This window comes from Trachemys scripta, chromosome 4 (assembly GCF_013100865.1).
Source record: "Trachemys scripta elegans isolate TJP31775 chromosome 4, CAS_Tse_1.0, whole genome shotgun sequence".
Classification (NCBI taxonomy): domain Eukaryota; kingdom Metazoa; phylum Chordata; order Testudines; family Emydidae; genus Trachemys; species Trachemys scripta.
Genome location: NC_048301.1, coordinates 52,159,059 through 52,178,684, shown reverse-complemented (window position 1 = coordinate 52,178,684; position 19,626 = coordinate 52,159,059). Strand labels below are relative to the sequence as shown.

General features: G+C 37.7%; 1 protein-coding gene across 7 annotated transcripts in view; it reads right to left on the bottom strand.

Moving 5' to 3' along the window:
* Positions 1 to 19,626, bottom strand: part of NOVA1 (NOVA alternative splicing regulator 1) — a 236,089-nt gene that overhangs the window by 28,725 nt on the left and 187,738 nt on the right. For 6 of the 7 annotated variants that reach the window (XM_034768899.1, XM_034768905.1, XM_034768901.1 and 3 more), the window contains one exon: positions 15,212 to 15,283. The exons of the other annotated variant lie outside the window; for it this stretch is intronic. In XM_034768899.1, the coding sequence (XP_034624790.1) occupies positions 15,212 to 15,283 (72 nt within the window). The remainder of the gene's footprint in view (positions 1 to 15,211; positions 15,284 to 19,626) is intronic. 7 annotated transcript variants of the gene reach the window in all.

Sequence of the window (19,626 nt, the reverse complement as noted above, 5' to 3'; positions counted from 1 at the left end):
CACCACACTTGAATACAACTGATGGTACCAACATGTTCTGCTTCAGATCTACAGTAGGCAATTGGGGAAGACGACCTTACACGGTAAGTTGATTATTTTTACATATATAACTTGCCCAATATTCACAGGACATAGTCCTACAATCTGTGTTCTACAATGCAGAAACACTACAAGCTGCACTATCCAAACCTCTGTAGTACCCTGTCATCTGCTGCTGATGTATAGAATTTCCTGAAGAGTGGGTGAGGACTTCTAGTTTTTTTTAAAAAATGAATTAATAGAAGAGACCAATAAGACCCCTAAGCAACAAAATTGGCCCTTTATTTACCTTGGCCATTATTTTTAAAGTGATATAAGTGAATATGACTACAACTTACAGAGTAAAGATCATAAACAAATATTGTTATTCAATTGCATTTACTTCTCTTTATATTTTTGCACAAGGCAAGTTTGCTTTCCATTTCCCTACATTCCTGAAGTTAATCAAATGTCATTTACACCACAATAAAATTAACTGCAGTTCTAAAACAATGACAGTTTATGGAGAGAGCAACAATAAAATGACCCACAAAGGAAATGTAACAAACTTAGTATCAGACGTCAATAGCATTCAATATTATGGAGGTACTGATCATAACTTCACAGTGAAGGAAATGTTTTTAAAAGGGTGTATAAATTACTATTTTAAGAACTGTTCTAAAAATGGTGAAGTCATTATTCTTATTCTTTATTTGTAGGTGGCCTTTCAGCGTTCATTTGTATGTCTTTTGAATTATGTAGTTTTTGTTTGTTTTCCTATAACAACTTTTAATAGGAAGTGGTCTCTGGAATTCAACTACTTTAATTCATTCATCTACTAATTTTTGTGTAGATATACAATTTCTAAAAAAAAAATAAAATACAAATTGTCAAAAAGTGGTGAGACTGCCACAGATGAATTTCAGAGACCACTTCCTATTGAAAATTATTATATGAAACCAAACAAAAACTACATAAAAATTCAAAAGGCATAAAAACAAACATTATATAAAGTTTCACACTGACAGACCACCTACAAATAAAGGATAATTTCTTCACCATTTTAAGAACATTTCTTAAAATAGGATCAAGGGCGACTGTGTTATTTTTCATAACTGAAAGTTTGTGTGTCAGCAGTGACTGACGAATAAAATCTTCAGAGAAACTCATGAATTGCCCATTTTCAAAATGGTTGCCTGAGGAAGACACAGACTGAAAAATTTCATCCCAAATGGTTAAAGTTTGATAAAGTATAGACAACTGAAAACGACAAGGAGTCCAAATAACAGATTTATTTGGGCATAAGCTTTCATGGGTAAAAAATCTCACTTCTTCAGATGCATGGAGTGAAAGTTACAGATGCAGGCATTATATAATGACACATGAAGAGAAGGGATTACCTCACAAGTGGAGAACCAGTAGTGACAGGGCCAATTCAATCAGGGTGGCTGTAGTCCACTCCCAATAATACATGAGGAGGTGTCAATTCCAGGAGAGGCAAAGCTGCTTTTGTAATGAGCCAGCCACTCCCAGTCCCTAGTCGAGCCCAAATTAATGGTGTTAAATTTGCAAATGAATTTTAGTTCTGCTGTTTCTCTTTGAAGTCAGTTTCTGAAGTTCTGCAGTGATCTGGAAGCCTACTTTCGTTGTCTCCGACTCAAGGAATATTTTCAACACACCACTGAACAGTGCACTGACCCACAGGAACCCTCCTACCAACACTACAAGAACAACAACTCTGCGTGGACTCCTCCTGACGGTAGAAATAACAGACTGGACCTCTAGATAGAGTGCTTCCGCAGATGTGCACAGGCTGAAATTGTGAACAAACAGCATCACTTGCCCCATAACCTCAGCCATACAGAACGCAATGCCATCCACTGCCTCAGAAACAACTCTGACATTATAATCAAAGGGGCTGACAAAGGAGGTGCTGTAGTCATAATGAACAGGTCAGATTATGGGCAGGAGGGACAGCTCAGTGGTTTGAGCATTGGCCTCCTAAACTCAGGATTGTGAGTTCAATCCTTGAGAGGGCCATTTAGGTATCTGGGGCAAAAATCTGTTTGAGGATTGATCCTGCTTTGAACAGGGGGTTGGACTAGATGACCTCCTCAGGTCCCTTCCAACCCTGATATTCTATGAACAGGAGGCTGCCAGGCAACTCTCTAACACCACATTCTACAGGACACTATCCTCTGATCCCACTGAGGAATACCAAAAGAAACTATACCATCTGCTCAAGAAACTCATGGCTACAGCACGGGAACACACCCCCAGAGCCCTGACCAGGGGTATTCTATCTGCTACCCAAGATCCATAAACCTGGAAACTCTGAATGCCCCATCATCTCAGGCATTAGCACTCTTACAGCAGGATTATCTGGCTATTTGGACTCTCTCCTCAGACCCTATGCTACCAGAACTGCCAGCTATCTTCGAGACACCACCGACTTTTTGAGGAAACTACAATGCTTTGGTGATCTTCCTGAAAACACCATCTTGGCCACCATGGATGTAGAAGTGTTTTACACCAATATTCCACATGAGGATGGACTACAAGCTGTCAGGAACAGTATCCCTGATGAGGCTACAGCATGCCTGGTGGCTGAGCTTTGTGACTTTGTCCTCACCCAAAACCATTTCAGATTTGGGGACAACTTATACCTTTAAGTCAGTGGCACTGCTATGGGTACCTGCATGGCCCCTCAGTATGCTAACATTTTTATGGCTGACTTAGAACAATGCTTCTTCAGCTCTCGACCCCTAGCACCCCTCCTCTACTTGCGCTACATTGATGACATCTTCATCATATGGACCCACGGAAAGGAAGCCCTTGAAGAATTCCACCTGGATTTCAACAATTTCCACCCCACCATCAACCTCAGCCTGGACCAGTCCACACAAGAGATCCACTTCCTGGACGCTACAGTGCAAATAAGTGATGGTCACAAACACCACCCAACCCGGAAACCTACTGACCGCTATACTTACCTACATGCCTCCAGCTTCCATCCAGAACACATCACACAAACTATTGTCTACACCCAAGCCCTAAGATACAACCGAATTTGCTCCAATCCCTCAGACAGAGACAAACACCTACAAGATCTTTATCAAGCATTCTTAAAACTACAATACCCACCTGGGGAAGTGAGGAAACAGATTGACAGAGCAAGACGAGTACCAAGAAATCACCTGCTACAGGACAGGCCCAACAAGGAAAATAACAGAACACCACTGGCCATCACATACAGCCCCCAGCTAAAACCTCTCCAGCGCATTATCAACAATCTACAACCTATCCTGGAAAATGATCCCTCACTCTCACAGACCTTGGGAGACAGGTTAGTCCTTTCTTATAGACAACCCCCCAACTGAAGCAAATACTCACCAGCAACTACACACCACACCACAGAAACACCAACCCAGGAACCAATCCCTGTAGCAAACCTCGTTGACTACTCTGTCCCCATATCTACTCTACAGCGACACAATCAGAGGACACAACCACATCAGCCACACCATCAAGGGCTCATTCACCTGCATGTCTACAAATGTTATATAAGCCACCACGTGCCAGCAATGCCCCTCTGCCATGTACATTGGCCAAACTGGACAGTCCCTATGTAAAAGAATAAATGGACACAAATCGGACATCAGGAATGGTAACATACAAAAGCTAGTCGGAGAACACTTCAACCTCCCTGGACATTCTATAACAGATTTAAAAGTAACTATTCTTGATCAAAAAAACTTCAGAAACAGACTTCAAAGAGAAACAGCAGAACTAAAATTCATTTGCAAATTTAACACCATTAATTTGGGCTTGACTAGGGACTGGGAGTGGCTGGCTCATTACAAAAGCAGCTTTGCCTGTCCTGGAACTGACACCTCCTCATGTATTATTGGGAGTGGACTACATCCACCCTGATTGAATTGGCCCTGTCACTACTGGTTCTCCACTTGTGAGGTACTCCCTTCTCTTCATGTGTCATTATATAATGCCTGCATCTGTAATTTACACTCCATGCATCTGAAGAAGTGAGATTTTTTTTACCCATGAAAGCTTATGCCCAAATAAATTTGTTAGTCTTTAAGGTGCCACCAGACTCCTTGTTGTTTTTCTGGCTACAGACTAACACGGCTATCCCCAGATAACTGAAAAAGATGTCTCATACTGACAAGTGTTAGGCAACCTTAACTATAGGCATTACTACCACGGCTGCTACTCTGAAACCTTAAAAACCAATGACAAACAATTCACCATGTTAGTATGTGTTGCTCCTGCTCGGGAATGTAAAGTGGGTTCTGGTGACTCACAACAGTGGCTTAATAGCCCAACTGAACATAAGAGAAGTGGGAATGGCATTCTAGAAAGAGTTTTTGACTAAGAAGCCTGGAATAAAGAACACTGGGAGCAGCTAAAAGTAGGGGAAAAGTTTGAACGTACTTAAGTTTTCTTATAGTTAATTTCTGTGTTAATAAAACAAGACCTAAGAACAGGACTATCTTGTGAGCAGGTTATTTACAGAATTACATTTAATTTTTATTTACCATCTTTTTGGTTAGAATTGTAACCCTGCAACAGAAGCATCTGCGTATCATATGCATCTGAAACAGCATGTTACCTGCTACGTGTTCTCCTAGTTGTGCTTTTTTTAAAGAAAGATTTTATTCTCCTCTCAGCACAGTACAGTGATGATGTAGGAGGTAGAAATGGCAGATTGATTCACATGATTAGTCTTGAGTAGCATCTAAAGGCCCCTAGCCCCACTGTGCTACGCACTGAAAAACGTATAATTAAAGCCCCTGTCCTGAAAAAATTTACAATCTAAGTAGATAACAAAAGTATGCTGAGAAATTGCTTCTTTTAATGTATAATTATGACTAATTTGATATGAAGTAATTGATAGAAAAATAAATTCAAAACATTAAGATATCAGTTTTCACAGTCACCTTTCTGACCATAAAAATAGCATGTCCTTAATAAAAGAGAAAATATGACTGGCTGTTGTTCTGTGCATTCATTCTCCAGAAATACCCAGTACAACTGGAGCATTACTGTGACCAATTATCTGGAAGGTATGCTGAAGGAATCTTGGCACAATAGGAAAAGCATAAAACTTTCAATTTAGGACAGAATATAAACCCAAGCAGGTTTAACTGCAATATTGCACTTGGCCCCTGGGCATTTCTAAGGTCTTTACTAAGTGGCTAAGGTTACAATATTCCTGCTGGTCAGTAATTCTTTGACTGGGCCTTGACTGTTATTACCTACAGGAAATCTAATTTACTGTCAGAAAAAGTAACAGTGAAAATAACCACATGCACAAGAATCGGAAAAATGATGTTTATAGCTTCTAAATAAGCTGTGAGGTCACCTTTTTTTGGACTGTAGCATAACGGATATTAACAGGGGCTTACTGGCTGGCTCAGAGTCCACGATACTGTGCTATAGAAAAAGGGCTCATCACTAGTGTAGGCAGAAAACCATCCTCTTACTCCCCACAGTGCAGGGAGTCAACAGCCTTCCTCCTTCTCCTCCTCAGAGCTGCTTCCAGGGGCAATGAACCCACGCATTGCACCTTAGTGCAGAAAATATCCCAAACTGGTCATCAACATAGGGCAGATATTCAGTTTGGGATAGTGCCTGATAGTGTGTTGGTTCATTGCCCGATTCCCAGAGTCATTGCCTGATTCCCTGTTCATAGTGATTCCCTGAGTCACAATTGCCTCTTTGTCTCCTTACTATTCTGGAGAAGGAGTTGACTGTGATGCATCTATACCTGTTGCAGCCTACGCTCCCTGATGCTCTAGCACAGCTATGCTGCTGGGCACATTGAGAGGGTATAGTCATGGCTCTGCCCAATCCCCAACCCCTGCCCACCTGCAAGAGTGAGGAAAGTAGCAGCTCCACTGAGCCTGCTTCCCTTTGAGCACAGGAAGCTATGGTGTATTGCAGAAGTACAATGGGGTAAGAGGATGGATGTCTTAAGCACCTCTACTCCCTTGTGCCAGTGCACACGATGGGACCAGATCTGGCCCACATTAATGATCCCTGACTTTGACTTAGTCACATCCTAAATTTTCAGAGTTGCATAGAGTTAGACCACAGACCGTTCATTAAAGTCAACAGGAGTCATTTAATTAAATCTTGTACAACTGAAAACTTAAACTGGAAGTGATATCTCTAAGTCTGATACACCAATCTGAAATTTAGTATGCCAGGTTTCAGAGTGATAGCTGTGTTAGTCTGTATCAGCAAAAAGAACGAGGAGTACTTGTGGCACCTTAGAGACCAACAAATTCATTTGGGCATAAGCTTTTGTGGGCTAAAACCCATTTCATCGGATGCATGCAGTGGAAAATACAGTAGGAAGATATATATACACAGAGAACATGAAAAAATGGGTGTTGTCATACTAGCTATAACGAGACTAATCAGGTATGTCAGGTAAGTGATAGGCAAATAGTGCCTAAAGATTTAGCACTGAGACTATTGTTATGCCCTGTGTCTCAGGAACTTCCCATCTGAAGTTTCCATAACACTCAAGTAGAGAGGAATGGCACAGAGAGAAAGTGAAAAAATAAAATAAAGACAAGCAACACAAATACTAAGCACTACCTACCTACATATCAATAGCACAATCAACCTCAGAGACATTTGACTGGCCCATCAGAGAGGGAGAAACATAATTTAGAAGGTAAAAAAATCATTACACCAAATAGCAACTGCTGGGATATATTTATTTTCAACTATTTTTTATGCACCAAATTCTAAGGCATTGGAAATATGCTGTTTCAAATCCATAGGAGTACACAAGTATGGTCAACAAAGGCGCATTACTTGATCTCAGTCACTGCAAAATTATAGGGAGATGTGGAGATTCTAAACCAACAAGGATTTATAATACAAATCACTTGACTTACACAAAGAAACAGATGAAAAGCAAATGCAGTTTACAGCACATAGCTTTAACTCTACTCAGGAATTGGTTGCAGACAAAGACACTGAGGCCCATCACCCATACAGAACTCCCAAATGCTAATTTCAATCCAGTAAACCAAGGTAACCATAGAGAGTTGGCATCTACCCTGGACTCCTACCACAGAATGAACAGTAGCCCAGAAAAATGAATTTCCTTAGTTCTTTCCAGATAATATATCAGAGATGTTAATGATTACCTTATGTCCAGAGTGCACAATCGGCACTGTCTTCAGACAGAGAACTCCGCCTTCTTATTAAATTGAAACAGAGAGGTCACATTATACAGAAACGAATTAACAATCCATAAAACTACCGTATTACTGTGGAACACTAAGGGCTAGTCCAACCTACAAAGACATCCATGTTTTTGTAACTATTTTAGGCATTCTCATTTGTCCAGGTTACAACACTGATATAATCAATGTGTCAATCAGGTTTGTGCATCTAAGCCTATCATGATACTTACCCATGGTTGTGTCAGTGCATTCTGGGAAAATCTAGTTAGTCATCCAACAGTGTCTCAGTAGAGGATACAGCACCTAAATGACAGCATTGCTATTATCAGCACCTGGAGCAATGTAAACCTACTGCAGGGAGAGCTGGGAAGCAATAGGACTGGCTAAATCAGCTGACCCAGCCCAGCTAAGAAGTACCATCAACAAAGCAAACTTCAGAGTTACAAACCAGTTACAAGATAACAGTTATCTGCCAACTTAGGCAGTTGGCAAGAGCAAACCCATTAGCTGCCAGTTATTAATCAAGTACTGATATTAACCATGGTATGTGGGGACACAAATCATGTTTTTAAAGGCAACCACAGAACTAATGGGTTATGAACTCAGTTAAAACTTTTAGGATGGAGAGGGCTTTCAAAGGTTGGAGATCAAAAAGACAGAGCTTTCTGCTTCCCAAATCCTCTCTCAGACACTGACCACAAAAATAGCATTTTAAGAGAGGAAAGACAGGGGGAGAGATGGGGACGGGGAGCTCAGTGGCCTAAACGGGGACTAGAAGGAGTGAAAGACTAGGTTTAGATTCCTAGTAGGAATGGCATGCCTAATTGGGCCGCTAATGAGGGAAGCTACCCAAAGAAAGTGGACCACCACCAGAGAGCACTGATGGCAAGACCTATATATCAATACTTCTTTGAAGAATATCCAGATTCTAACTAAAGGGACTATGGAATTTATGCAAACACCAAATGAAATCCACTTTTCATATTCTACAGCAAACATAGAACAATATACAGGTATACTGAAGAGAAAAGCTCTTATTTGGAAGGTTAAACCTAGCTATTATGTTGGAAGGTTAAACCCTCACCAATTATTTCATTTTCAGATTGAAAACTGGGGCAGAGGCCAGAACATGTTTACAGAACACTACACAGTATGTACAAAATAGGCCTACTTGGAGTAAGTGGAGGTTAGAATTATGGCTTTAAGATCCCTTTAATGTATAACTTTCCACTAGAACAGCAATGTTTAAACAGATCCTTTCCCTTCCCCTGTGTGTTAAATGTTCCTTGCGATAGTGTCTTGCAAATAGATGAAAGACAGTGTTTGAATTTGGGACAGTAAAAGAACTGAGAACATGAACTTGAATAATTGTTCAAATTCAAGTTTCTGATCTATATCTTCAAAGCTCTCCTTAGGTCTGGCTCATGTTAACTGAGGGACCAACCCATCTATGCGATTGTATGTGTTGAATTCCAGTTCAGGAGACAAAACAGTTTCAACAATTGGCCCACCACAACTATAGGACACTTTCCCAGAAATAATCAGGACATGAACCTCAGGTCCTTTGGAACAGAATGTATCTTTTTGCGCTCACTTTAATAGATATGTAAGGTGCTCAGATACCACAATAATGGCTATGATATAAGAACACAGATGGATGATCCAACAGACAGACAGATAGCCTGCCTGAAGGGTGCAGCTATCGTGAAATGCCTACATACTAGAAATGGTGAAAAAGGATTTTTCAAATTAAATACACCTCTACCCCAATATAACGCAACCTGATATAATACGAATTTGGATATAACACGGTAAAGCAGCGCTCCGGGGGGGTGAGGCTGCACACTCCGGCAGATCAAAGCAAGTTCGATATAATATGGTCTCACCTATAACGCGGTAAGATTTTTTGGCTCCCGAGGACAGCGTTATATCAGAGTAGAGGTGTATTTTATAAATTTAGGCTTTTTTGGGGGGGTGGGCGTGGCGGGAGTGAGATGAGGGGATTGTGAATAATTCCTGAGCTGATATCTCTGATATCTGATTTGGACAAATCCTCTTTAGACCCCAAGTGCTCCACAAACCATTCACTACAACTTCTGCATTATTCTTTATTCACAATTCACAGTGTGTGATTAGTCATATGATATTGTTTCTGCTTCCTTATTCAATGACAAACTTTTCAACAGGAAAATAATGAATGATTAATAGCAAATTACAAATTTCTGGTATGAATTTGTTAAACTTCCAGGGTTCACAAATATTTCCAGATATACTCGTGCTTGTCTGAGAGAGTAACACATGGTCTGAATAACAACAAAATTAATTAGAGTAATCCATCCACAAATAGATTTTCTCTTTTTTCATTATTTAACTGCCGTACTTGATCCTCTGGTGATAGGTGCATTAGAAATACAATAGATTAGATACCCATTAAGAGTAGCCCCTCTCACACAGTGTATCACTGTTGTGAGAATGACTTGGGTTTCTTTGATTTTATTAGTGTCTTCTGGGACTAAACACACTTTCCCACAGCTGTTCTGTACTTGTTCACTACTAGATTGATGGTGAGAAAGGGTCAATATCTGTCTAATTGCTCTCTGTACTTCCCACAGGGACGATATCTGAGCACATGTTCTGTTCAAATAAAGTATAATAATAATAATAGCTTTGCACTTCTAATGACCTCCTATCAGAGGATCAAAATATTTTAGAGACAGATAGTTAACAATTCACTTCTCTTTTAAAGATGGGGAGCTGAGGAATAGGGAGGTCAAATGATTTACCCATAGTCAGACAGAAAGTCTGTGTCAGAGTTGGAAACAGAACTCAGTACCATTATCATAATGATAACAAAAGACTAAATCAAAGATTTCTCCCCATTTCGCTCCCCCTCTCTTAGAGACGACATATATTCAGGGTGTTTGAGACAGCTTCACTCACTGGTAAGAGTTAAGGGAGTACTTCAGGGATTTACCTTTGCACAATTTAATATGTTTCAGTCAGTTAATAAGAGCAGGATTACCACAAATCACTCTACAGTTAGGTACAACAACACTGGGTTACCCGGAAGACAGGCTGAGACATATCTTTGATACTGAAACTTTTGTAACAATAATTATGCCCAACACTTACAGTTTATAGAAATTAACTATCAGATAATTAATCCTGATCTCCTAATCTCCTATGGGTTATGTAAACTGGTACTTTTACATCCAGTTTACAAATTAGGAAATTTGGAAACAGAGGCTAAGTGCCTTGCACAATGCCAAACAAGTAGTTAGTAGTAGAGTCAGAATTAGAATCCATGTAGCAGGAGTTCCTAATTGCCAGTCCTGGACTGTAACTATTACAAAACTCAGTCTCANGTTCCTTGGGTGCTACACTTATATACTGCTCCCCTACAGGGCAGACTACACGTACAGAATTTATTTTTTTTAAACTAAAATAAATGTGCATCTGTAAAACATGTCAAATAAATTAGAAATAATCCCATAAACAAAGCAAAATATCACATAACACGTTTGAGAAATACTTTTGTTACTTTACTGCTATTTAATAATTGTTAACACAACTATTAAAATTGTATCTTTTTATAGGTCTTCGGGATGGAAAAGCCCTCAAATCAACCATTTTAATATGATGTTTATGGCATTATTCATCACCCTGAAAAATAATCTCCCACCTGAAGGATACTGCAGAGAAGTAAAATTGATTTCTTTCTTTTGATAAATAAAAGTAAAGCTATATTCCTCCAATTTCAGGAACATTTATTATAGCAGTGCAATTTTACTGCTGTCCTTCAGTATCTGTCAACATTTCCACTATAAACATGGCTGACAAAGTTCACATTCGGGCAAAATTTAAATTCTCAGCATAAAAGTAATATAAATAAAAATAGGAAAATTGGGTGATGCCTTTTAACATGATAGACATTCAGAAGAGGCAAGTTTCAAATGCTTTTTGAGTACTACAAATTTTAACATCCTTGGCTTTTTATTTTTCAAACTGAAATTTTGCAGTTCATTAGTTTTTAATGTGGATAAATGCCCATGGGCACTCTGATAAGATAATATAAGCAATGCATTTTAACAATAGCAATTGCAGATGTATAGCTTCTTGCAACAAACATCTCTTAGGTTTCTGCTGTATCCATGGCAATTCAATTAATACCGCACAGTAACAGGTCTGAAGGATTTGCCATGTTCCACTGTGCAAAAACCATTTTAGAGAATCTCTGCTTACTGCTGATTGACACATAGCCATTACTGTAAGCTAAACAGAAAAATAGCGATAATTCATAAATAGATAATTACATAAAAGAATTACAACTCTTAGAAAGATTATCATGTAAAAAAGTGGTAATCATCTAATTTAAATTGACAAAAAACCAAAATATTCAAAGGTAGAAATAAAATAGACCAGATTTTTTGCAAGGGTTCTAGTGGCATTTGCTAGGGTGACCAGACGTCCCAATATTTAACTCTTTGTCCCGCTTCCTGACCGATGTACAATTGGGATGCCATTTGTCCTGATATTATAAGGTTGCCTGGCTTCTTGTTGGTGCGGGGCTGGTAGGCTCCCTACTTGGTTCCGCCTATCTCCCCAGAAGTGGTGACATCTCCCTCTTAGTCCTAGATGCAGGGACAGCCAGATGGGATCTGCGTGCTATCCCCGCCATGACCACCTGCTCTGCAGCTCGTATTGGCCGGGAACTGCAGCCAATGGGAATTGCGGGGCAGTGCCTGCAGGAGAGGCAGCACGCACAGCCACCTGGCTGCACCTCTGCCTAGGACCAGAGGGAGATGTCACCACTTCTGGGGAGCTGCCTGAGCCCACACACCCCCCGTGACCAAACTCCCTCCCAGAGTCAGCACCCCGAACTCCCTCCCGCCCTCGACGTGCAGCTTCTTTGGGTTATGCGCCTCCCTCCCCCATGGCTCCAGTGGGGGCTGTGAGCCTGTGGCTGCCCTCCCCGTCCATGTGTCCCGATATTTTATTCTTGCCATCTGGTCACCCTAGTGTCTGCTGGCAAAAATCAGGTTCTTGGCTTCTATTGGCTGAAAGTGTGCACGAGGACAGGGTGCACAAGTATAAGCTGCCCATAACGCAAGCTCGCCAGGAAACAAGAGTTTGCTGGCAGCTTCCACAGTGAGCAGGGAAACAGCATGCAAGAGATGAGCTCATCCACTGCATATCCCTGGGTAGTCTCCCCCAGTACGACTCCTAAGGAGCGCTCTGCCCCAGTTTAAAGTAGCCTTCCCCTGACATAGGCAGAACCCATGCCCATCTTTCCCCAGGATGAATCCTTGTTCAGGTCCTGCTTAAGTCACCCTGTTGATCTTGAGTATAATGTTTGATATTGTGTTATTTCAAAAACACTAAGAAAAGTGGGTGATATTAAATCTCATAAGAGCTGCACAACAGCATATATTGTGTATGCAGTTTCAACCCTGACTCTGAATTTCCTGACTTTTGTCCAATTAAAACAGCTGCTTAATGTTATCTTTACATAATGTTTTGTGAGAATATACATATCTATACAGTTACTTGAAGTTAAGAATCATCACAACTACAGCAGTGTATCAAAACAAACGTTTGTTTTGTTCTCCAGTCCTCCTGCGATGGTTACTTACACAACTACTGACAGGTTTGAGATTACCATGCTGGAACCTATTTTCATGTGACAGCCGCAGTGCAGATACTTGTCGATATACTGGTGCTGAATGTTAATCACTGCTACAGTCTAGAAACAATAGCCAGCTACGTCACTTATCACCAGAATGAACAGCAAAGCCTTGACTTAATTGCCTTATCATGTGCCACATGCTTCCTGCTGAAATGGATAGACAGCACTAAGAAATACTGTGGGGGATAAAATAATTATAAACTAATAAGAGTGTTCAAAATTAATGATAAATACAGCTCCAGGCATCAGTTTTGGTTCTCATATCTTTCTTCATTTACACCTTTTTAAATACTGTCCAAAAGAGATTCTGATTATTTGTATAAGAAATAAATAGCAAAACAGGTTATGAATAAAATATATTTAACAATGTAATGTGACGTTTGGACAGGACACAGAAACATAGATATTTGTCCTCCGGTTTGAATATTCAATACAGCACTTGATTTTATTAGAAAACTCTTCCACATAGACCAACTTTTCTAGAAGATCAGCAAAACATTAAATAGGTAAACACATTTATTTTTCATATACTGATACTCTAAGCTAAATCTTGGATAGCTCAAACTTCAAGAAATAGATCCAAAGCAGGTATATCTCTGATGCTATTGAATCAACATGCACAAAATCATGCTTCCTGTTAAATAAACACTCCTTTTTTGCCCTGCAAACAATGAATGCTTGGCCTTACAACAATTATCAGGTAGCCTCTTAAGAAAGAAAGAAAGACAGAAAGCAAGCAAGCAAGCAATGAGACAATTAAAATAGCATAATAATAGTTTGCTCAATATTTTAAATACTTTTTAATTAAAGTACATATAAGTCTAACATTCAGATACAGAAAGAAGAAATGCTGAACACGGTGTACATAAAGAACCTTTTATGCTAACCTTTTATCTTTGTTTTTTAACTGATGATGAAGTCAAATAATCACTGCTGGAGTGGCAGCAGGCTATATACAAGTGTTTCAAATCAACCTGTGGGATAGTACCACATTTAGTTCTCTGACCAAAGCTTCCTTCCTTCTATTTATAAAATTTCTCCCTGAAAATAAATTTCATCGTGTTTTTGTGCCAGATGTCACTTTCATCAGATTCTCTTATAATGATCAAAATATTATATATATAATTTTAATGCACTGCTATATGTTGAGCCTGGTTATTTACACAGCACACAAGTTCTAATGTAGTTATCACAAGTTATTCTAGCACCAATCATTCAGAGGTATGTTAATTATCTGTGGGGGAAAAAACAGCTTGCTGTCAAAAAAAAACCCTTCTTGAGATTTGAATAAAATTTGCACAAGATCTCAAGAGAAGCTGACAAAAATAAACGAAGTATGTGTTAAAATGAACACACTGAATGTAAATATTAAAATACATACAGGGTACTTTTAGCCTCAACAGTTCACAGGTATATCTTAAAATCAGCCACTGAATAACTGCTATGCCTGATTCTGGATAGTATGAAGGTCAGTAAGTAACTTGGAACTTTACATAAAGGAGTAAAGCAACAATATAAACAATATGATGATTATGTGAATAACGAACTGCACATATTACCCAGTTGAAAGAAAAATAAAACAGTCTGATAAAATAATTTACTGATAATATTACAGTATCTGCATTTTAAAAAATAAGAACCAAATTAGAAGTAATCAAACCTCAAAGGAATGTGTAATTAAAAATGTTTTAAAATAGACTTAATTTTACTTTATTTTTCATCATTAAATTTTATTTCCAAATTAATGTATTTTACTACATAATCTGTTTGAATACTAATACCTCTACATTACATACAAGTCACAATTAAAAAACAAAATTAAATATATACAATTCCTAATATCACATTCATTTATTTAAATATGGTTTTAGGGATAATTCCATTCTATTTTACAAGGGATCCAGAGACTACATATGTGTGTGCGTATATACATACACAAACATACACACACAGACAATTACTGCACTCATGATACACAAATACACACCCTGCAAATACACGTTAAAATAGTAAGATTAAAAAAATAATAACATTACTATTTTAGAGTCTATTTTACTATCAGAGATTTAAAAATTAAAAGTGTATTTAGAGAAGAATGATTTTTCCATTTAATTTTCCAAGTTCTGAAAAGTGTTCTTTATGCAACAGCGTTAGATATCTATGATTATGGGTGTATATATGTGAATGAACGAATAAATCCTTAACCCACCATATCTTTTTCTCCAGTTTGCAAGCTGTCACCCGTGAAAAGTATGGTGTAGATGATAGGATGATACTGTACCTGATTGGCTCTGGAGGTGGTCATGGGATCAGATGGAGAGGACTTGGTGGTAGTTGGGGAAGATGGCAATGTCTGGGAACAAAGCAGTTCAGGAGCAAATCAACCTTTACAAGCCTTAGACTGAACAGTTAAAAAATAAACAAACAAAAGTAATGTAACCAGAAAAATAAAATTAAAATAAAGCCTAAGACTAAAATCTTTCTCCTACTCATTGGAACTTAATGGAATTTAAGGTCAATTGAATAAATAAGTAATGCATGTAAATATGCATGCATATGTTTGTAAAAACAAATTCATGACTTGAAATCAAGATGGTGAACTCACATAAATACTAAAAGATATGCTGACCACATGAATATTTTCTTTTCTCACTCCTCTTCTTGGGGTACATAAAAAGACTAAAGTAAATAAAAATTCCAGCAAGTTCAATGAGCACACTAAAACTTTCTATCTGCAAACAAGGCTAGTGCTGGGAAGAAGTGGTGAAGTTTACTTTGGTATTAAATTATTCACCCACTCTGTATGCTGACTATATCCAACAAACTAAATTTCATAAAATATTTGATCCATATCTTAAAACAATTAAAATCGCAGCTACTGAAGGTTTTTTAACAATAAAAGAAACTGCTAAAATATTCACTGATTTTTTTTAATCAAGAGCCATGTGTGAAAAATGTAAACATCAATCTTATGATGGATGAACATGCAACTAACGGCATCGCAACAATTTACTATGATATATTTATCATTAGTGTTCAAAGATCATTAATTTAATAAGGGCAAAGGTTAATAATGCAGCACCAGCCTGTGTTCAAAATTAACACACAAAAAAATGAGAAGTCATATTTATTGATATGTTTTTTCCTAGACATATACTTAACATTAATACTTGAACACATCTGTTATCAAAAAGTACTGCTCTATTTAAAATGTACATATTTAGATACAAAACTCTCAAACATATTAGTTCCTACTAGATTAACTTTTTTATATAAATGTAGTGAGAATGTCAGATTTCAGTTTTCAAGACATAATATACAATACTCATTCAAATCAGACTTTCTGGAACATCTTAACAATGTTCAAATATCTTAGAAAATCTGAAAGTACACCAGTATTAGTGTGAGAAATAAGGACTTAAATACTGTAGAATAGGATTGCCAACCCTCCAGGATTGTCCTGGAGTCTCCAGGAATTAAAGATGAACTTTTAATGAAAGATTATGTCATGTGATGAAATCTCCAGGAACATGTCCAACCAAAATTGACAACCCTAGTGCCTAATATTGTCATACAATTAATAACCAGAACTACTTAGAAATAAAGCAAAACTTGTAAACTTTCATAATTTTTGGTATTTGCATTCATTTACAGTCCTAAAAAGTATAACCCACATTTTTAAAAGTGTGTACATACTTTAGCACTAACAAAACCCCATAATGCATGTGAGCAAGTTGAGATTGTGTGTATGCAGAAAGTTATATGCAATGGCAGACTACTGCTTGCAGATAGATATGCATCAGGCATTTTGTGCATACAGTGTTAAATATTTGGGCCTATATGCAGAGCAGTGTAGAGCTCTTTATTTTACATTTTCAGAATATATTTGTAAATAAAGCCATCAGAAAAGCAATAGAAATGTTAATAAATAAACAGGCTCCTATTTCATACCTTCAACTCACCATAAACAAAAATAATTTATCCTAAGCATCAGCTAGGGCTTTATCAAAAGGCTTCTAATACAGCACATACTGCCATGTGCTCCCTCAAAAATAATAGGGCTCTGCTAAATTATGTAAACCTGGAGAAACCAGGAAATATTGTAAAGAAAAACAGATCAATTATTAAGTATTCCCCCACATCTTTCTCTATAGTATATGGCTTTGTTTATCCTATATCTTTGCTTGGGATAGAATTATTTTTAAAAGGAATTATGGATTTTACCAGAGCTAACTGTGGTCAATTACACCAATGCAACCCTTCTGGTTTAATGAGATTGCATAAGTGTAACTCAGGACAAAATTTAATCCAAGTTGTGGATCATAATGCACTGATTTTCATCAGTCTAGTTAAAAATCTACATTACCACTATGAAACAGGATGGGGGGGGGTAGGGAGTAAAGAGGCTGTAACTCATCACGCCAAAAGTGTCCTGTACTAAACTGATTAAAGTTCTCGATCTAAAACGTATTTAAAGAACAAAAAAACATTTTACAGACACTTCAGAATCCAAGATGAGGATTAGACTTTTTGACTACCGGCATCAATTGTGATATTTCTGGCATCTGATGGTTTGTGTCACCAACATTAATTTGTGTGTGTTTTGTTTCTTTATATTCTAACACTAATTAATCAGAATTAAAACAGTTGTCTAACATACCTGGAGAGAATTCAGCAAGTACAACTATGGCATTTATGTGGAAATAGGAACAATTTAATACTGGGAAATACCCCGTTTACCAGTAGTACAGGTTACACAAAACAGCTGGAATATACAAAATTCTTATTTAATAACAACATTCACCTCCTGAAAGCAGAAAAAAAGGAATGCTAACATTTCATGTATTCTGTCTACTGAACCTACCAGAACATTCCCCATAATAGAAGCACTCCACTATTTTATTTTCTCAAAAACTTCTTTACGATACAATGAAAAGAGGTAAGAACAGTTGAATACAAAACAACTGTTAATAAACAAGCATCAAAATGGGCATAAACATTTTTCCATACACACACACACCCACAGACACACACCCATTGACAAAATATTCAAAATTATGTATAGCAAATTGCTTTTCAAATCAAAGTGTTTTATGTCTGAGGCAGGGGCTGTTTCTGTGGTTACTGTCATAACCACTATTTTCTTTTTCATACTGTAAAAAATGCAAGAAACTAATGCATGTCCTCACAGAAACAGGATTTCTTAACTCATGTAGCCTTCATTTTTGTCAAATATGTTTCAATTATAAAATGAGCCTGATTCTGTACCATTAAGATCCATGGGAGCGGGACTAGATTCTAAATTTGTACATTGTGCATATTTTGTAGCCATCTTCCCCATGCTCAACCCTCTTTAACTCCAGTTGTTTTTTCAGATCACATATCCCTCAAGTGCATCATGGAGAAAAGGTCACTTACAAACTGGATAACACAGTTTAATAAAGATTTCACAGATGTGCATACTATATAATCAGATAGCATTTTTTTAGACATACAAACAAAACCCCTTTCATCACCACCAAAATAAACCAATAGGATTCTCTTTAAATAACATAAATGTTATATGTATTTATGTGAACCATCTATTTATTTCCTAATGAATACAACTGTGAATAAGAATTTTCAGAAAGAAAGAGGCAAGTTGGTGGGTTTTGTTTTTTTGGGTTACTTTACAAATCATTTCCTTTCATATGAATGGAAGCTATGTTTCATCTATATGTCTTGAAGTGCTTTACAAAAAAAATCTGTGAAATAGACTTTTAGAAAGAATTGCTTATTAATGAAAGTTGGAAATAATTCAATTTTGAATTACTATATAGTGTAGAATAATTTTAAAAACTTAGTGAGGGTTTTGCATTAGGCAAGCACTTGAATTTAGAAGTTATTAGGCTTCTGGGAATGAGAATTATAAAGTGATTAGAAATTATAAGATGATTTTACAGTAAGGAGTCTCAATTTTCAAGACTGAAACATTCATACTATTACCGAAGTACTCCAGTAATTATAGGCTGCCCTCTAGCAAGGCTATAGTAAAAAGCCAGTCAGAATTTCTACTCTACACCATTTTTAAGAGCTTATAAAATTTTGAAGCAAGCTAAAACTTCACTAACAATGTCCAAGCCAGAGTGAGTTTTTTGTCTTTGTTCCCAAATTTTATGGCCTTCCTTATATTTTATGTTTACAGGTAATAAGATATTTTTGTGCTTCTAGAACAGAGTGATTCCAAAAGTAAAAAGTAAAAAAGATTTACTGACCAACAGCCAGGTTCTGCCTGACACACACAAGAGTGTGCAGCATTTAGGGAGAATACAAGAAGCGTTTTCATCCTTAGGTGGCTCACACAGAATTGCACTTTGTTCTGAGATTTCTCTCTCTCTCGCCCTGTCCCTCTAGGTGCATAACATCCTAAAGTAGGTAGGAGGAAGACAGAGCGGTAACACACCTATACTTCACACCCTTGAGCAAGGAGTTGGCTGGCTACAGTAGCAGTAGGTGCCCTCCCTTTGTGTTCAGGGAGGCTTTCTGAGACTTGTTCCTGAGGTGGGGAGTCTCCACAGTTCACTTAATGCTGAGCTGTGCCTAACTGGCACACTCTTGTCCTAAATATTATTTAAAAAATAAGATTAAATATTTACCTTCCAGATCACGAGTATTCTACTGAGTGAGTTAACTGTTCAGTACTTTAACTCTTAGTGC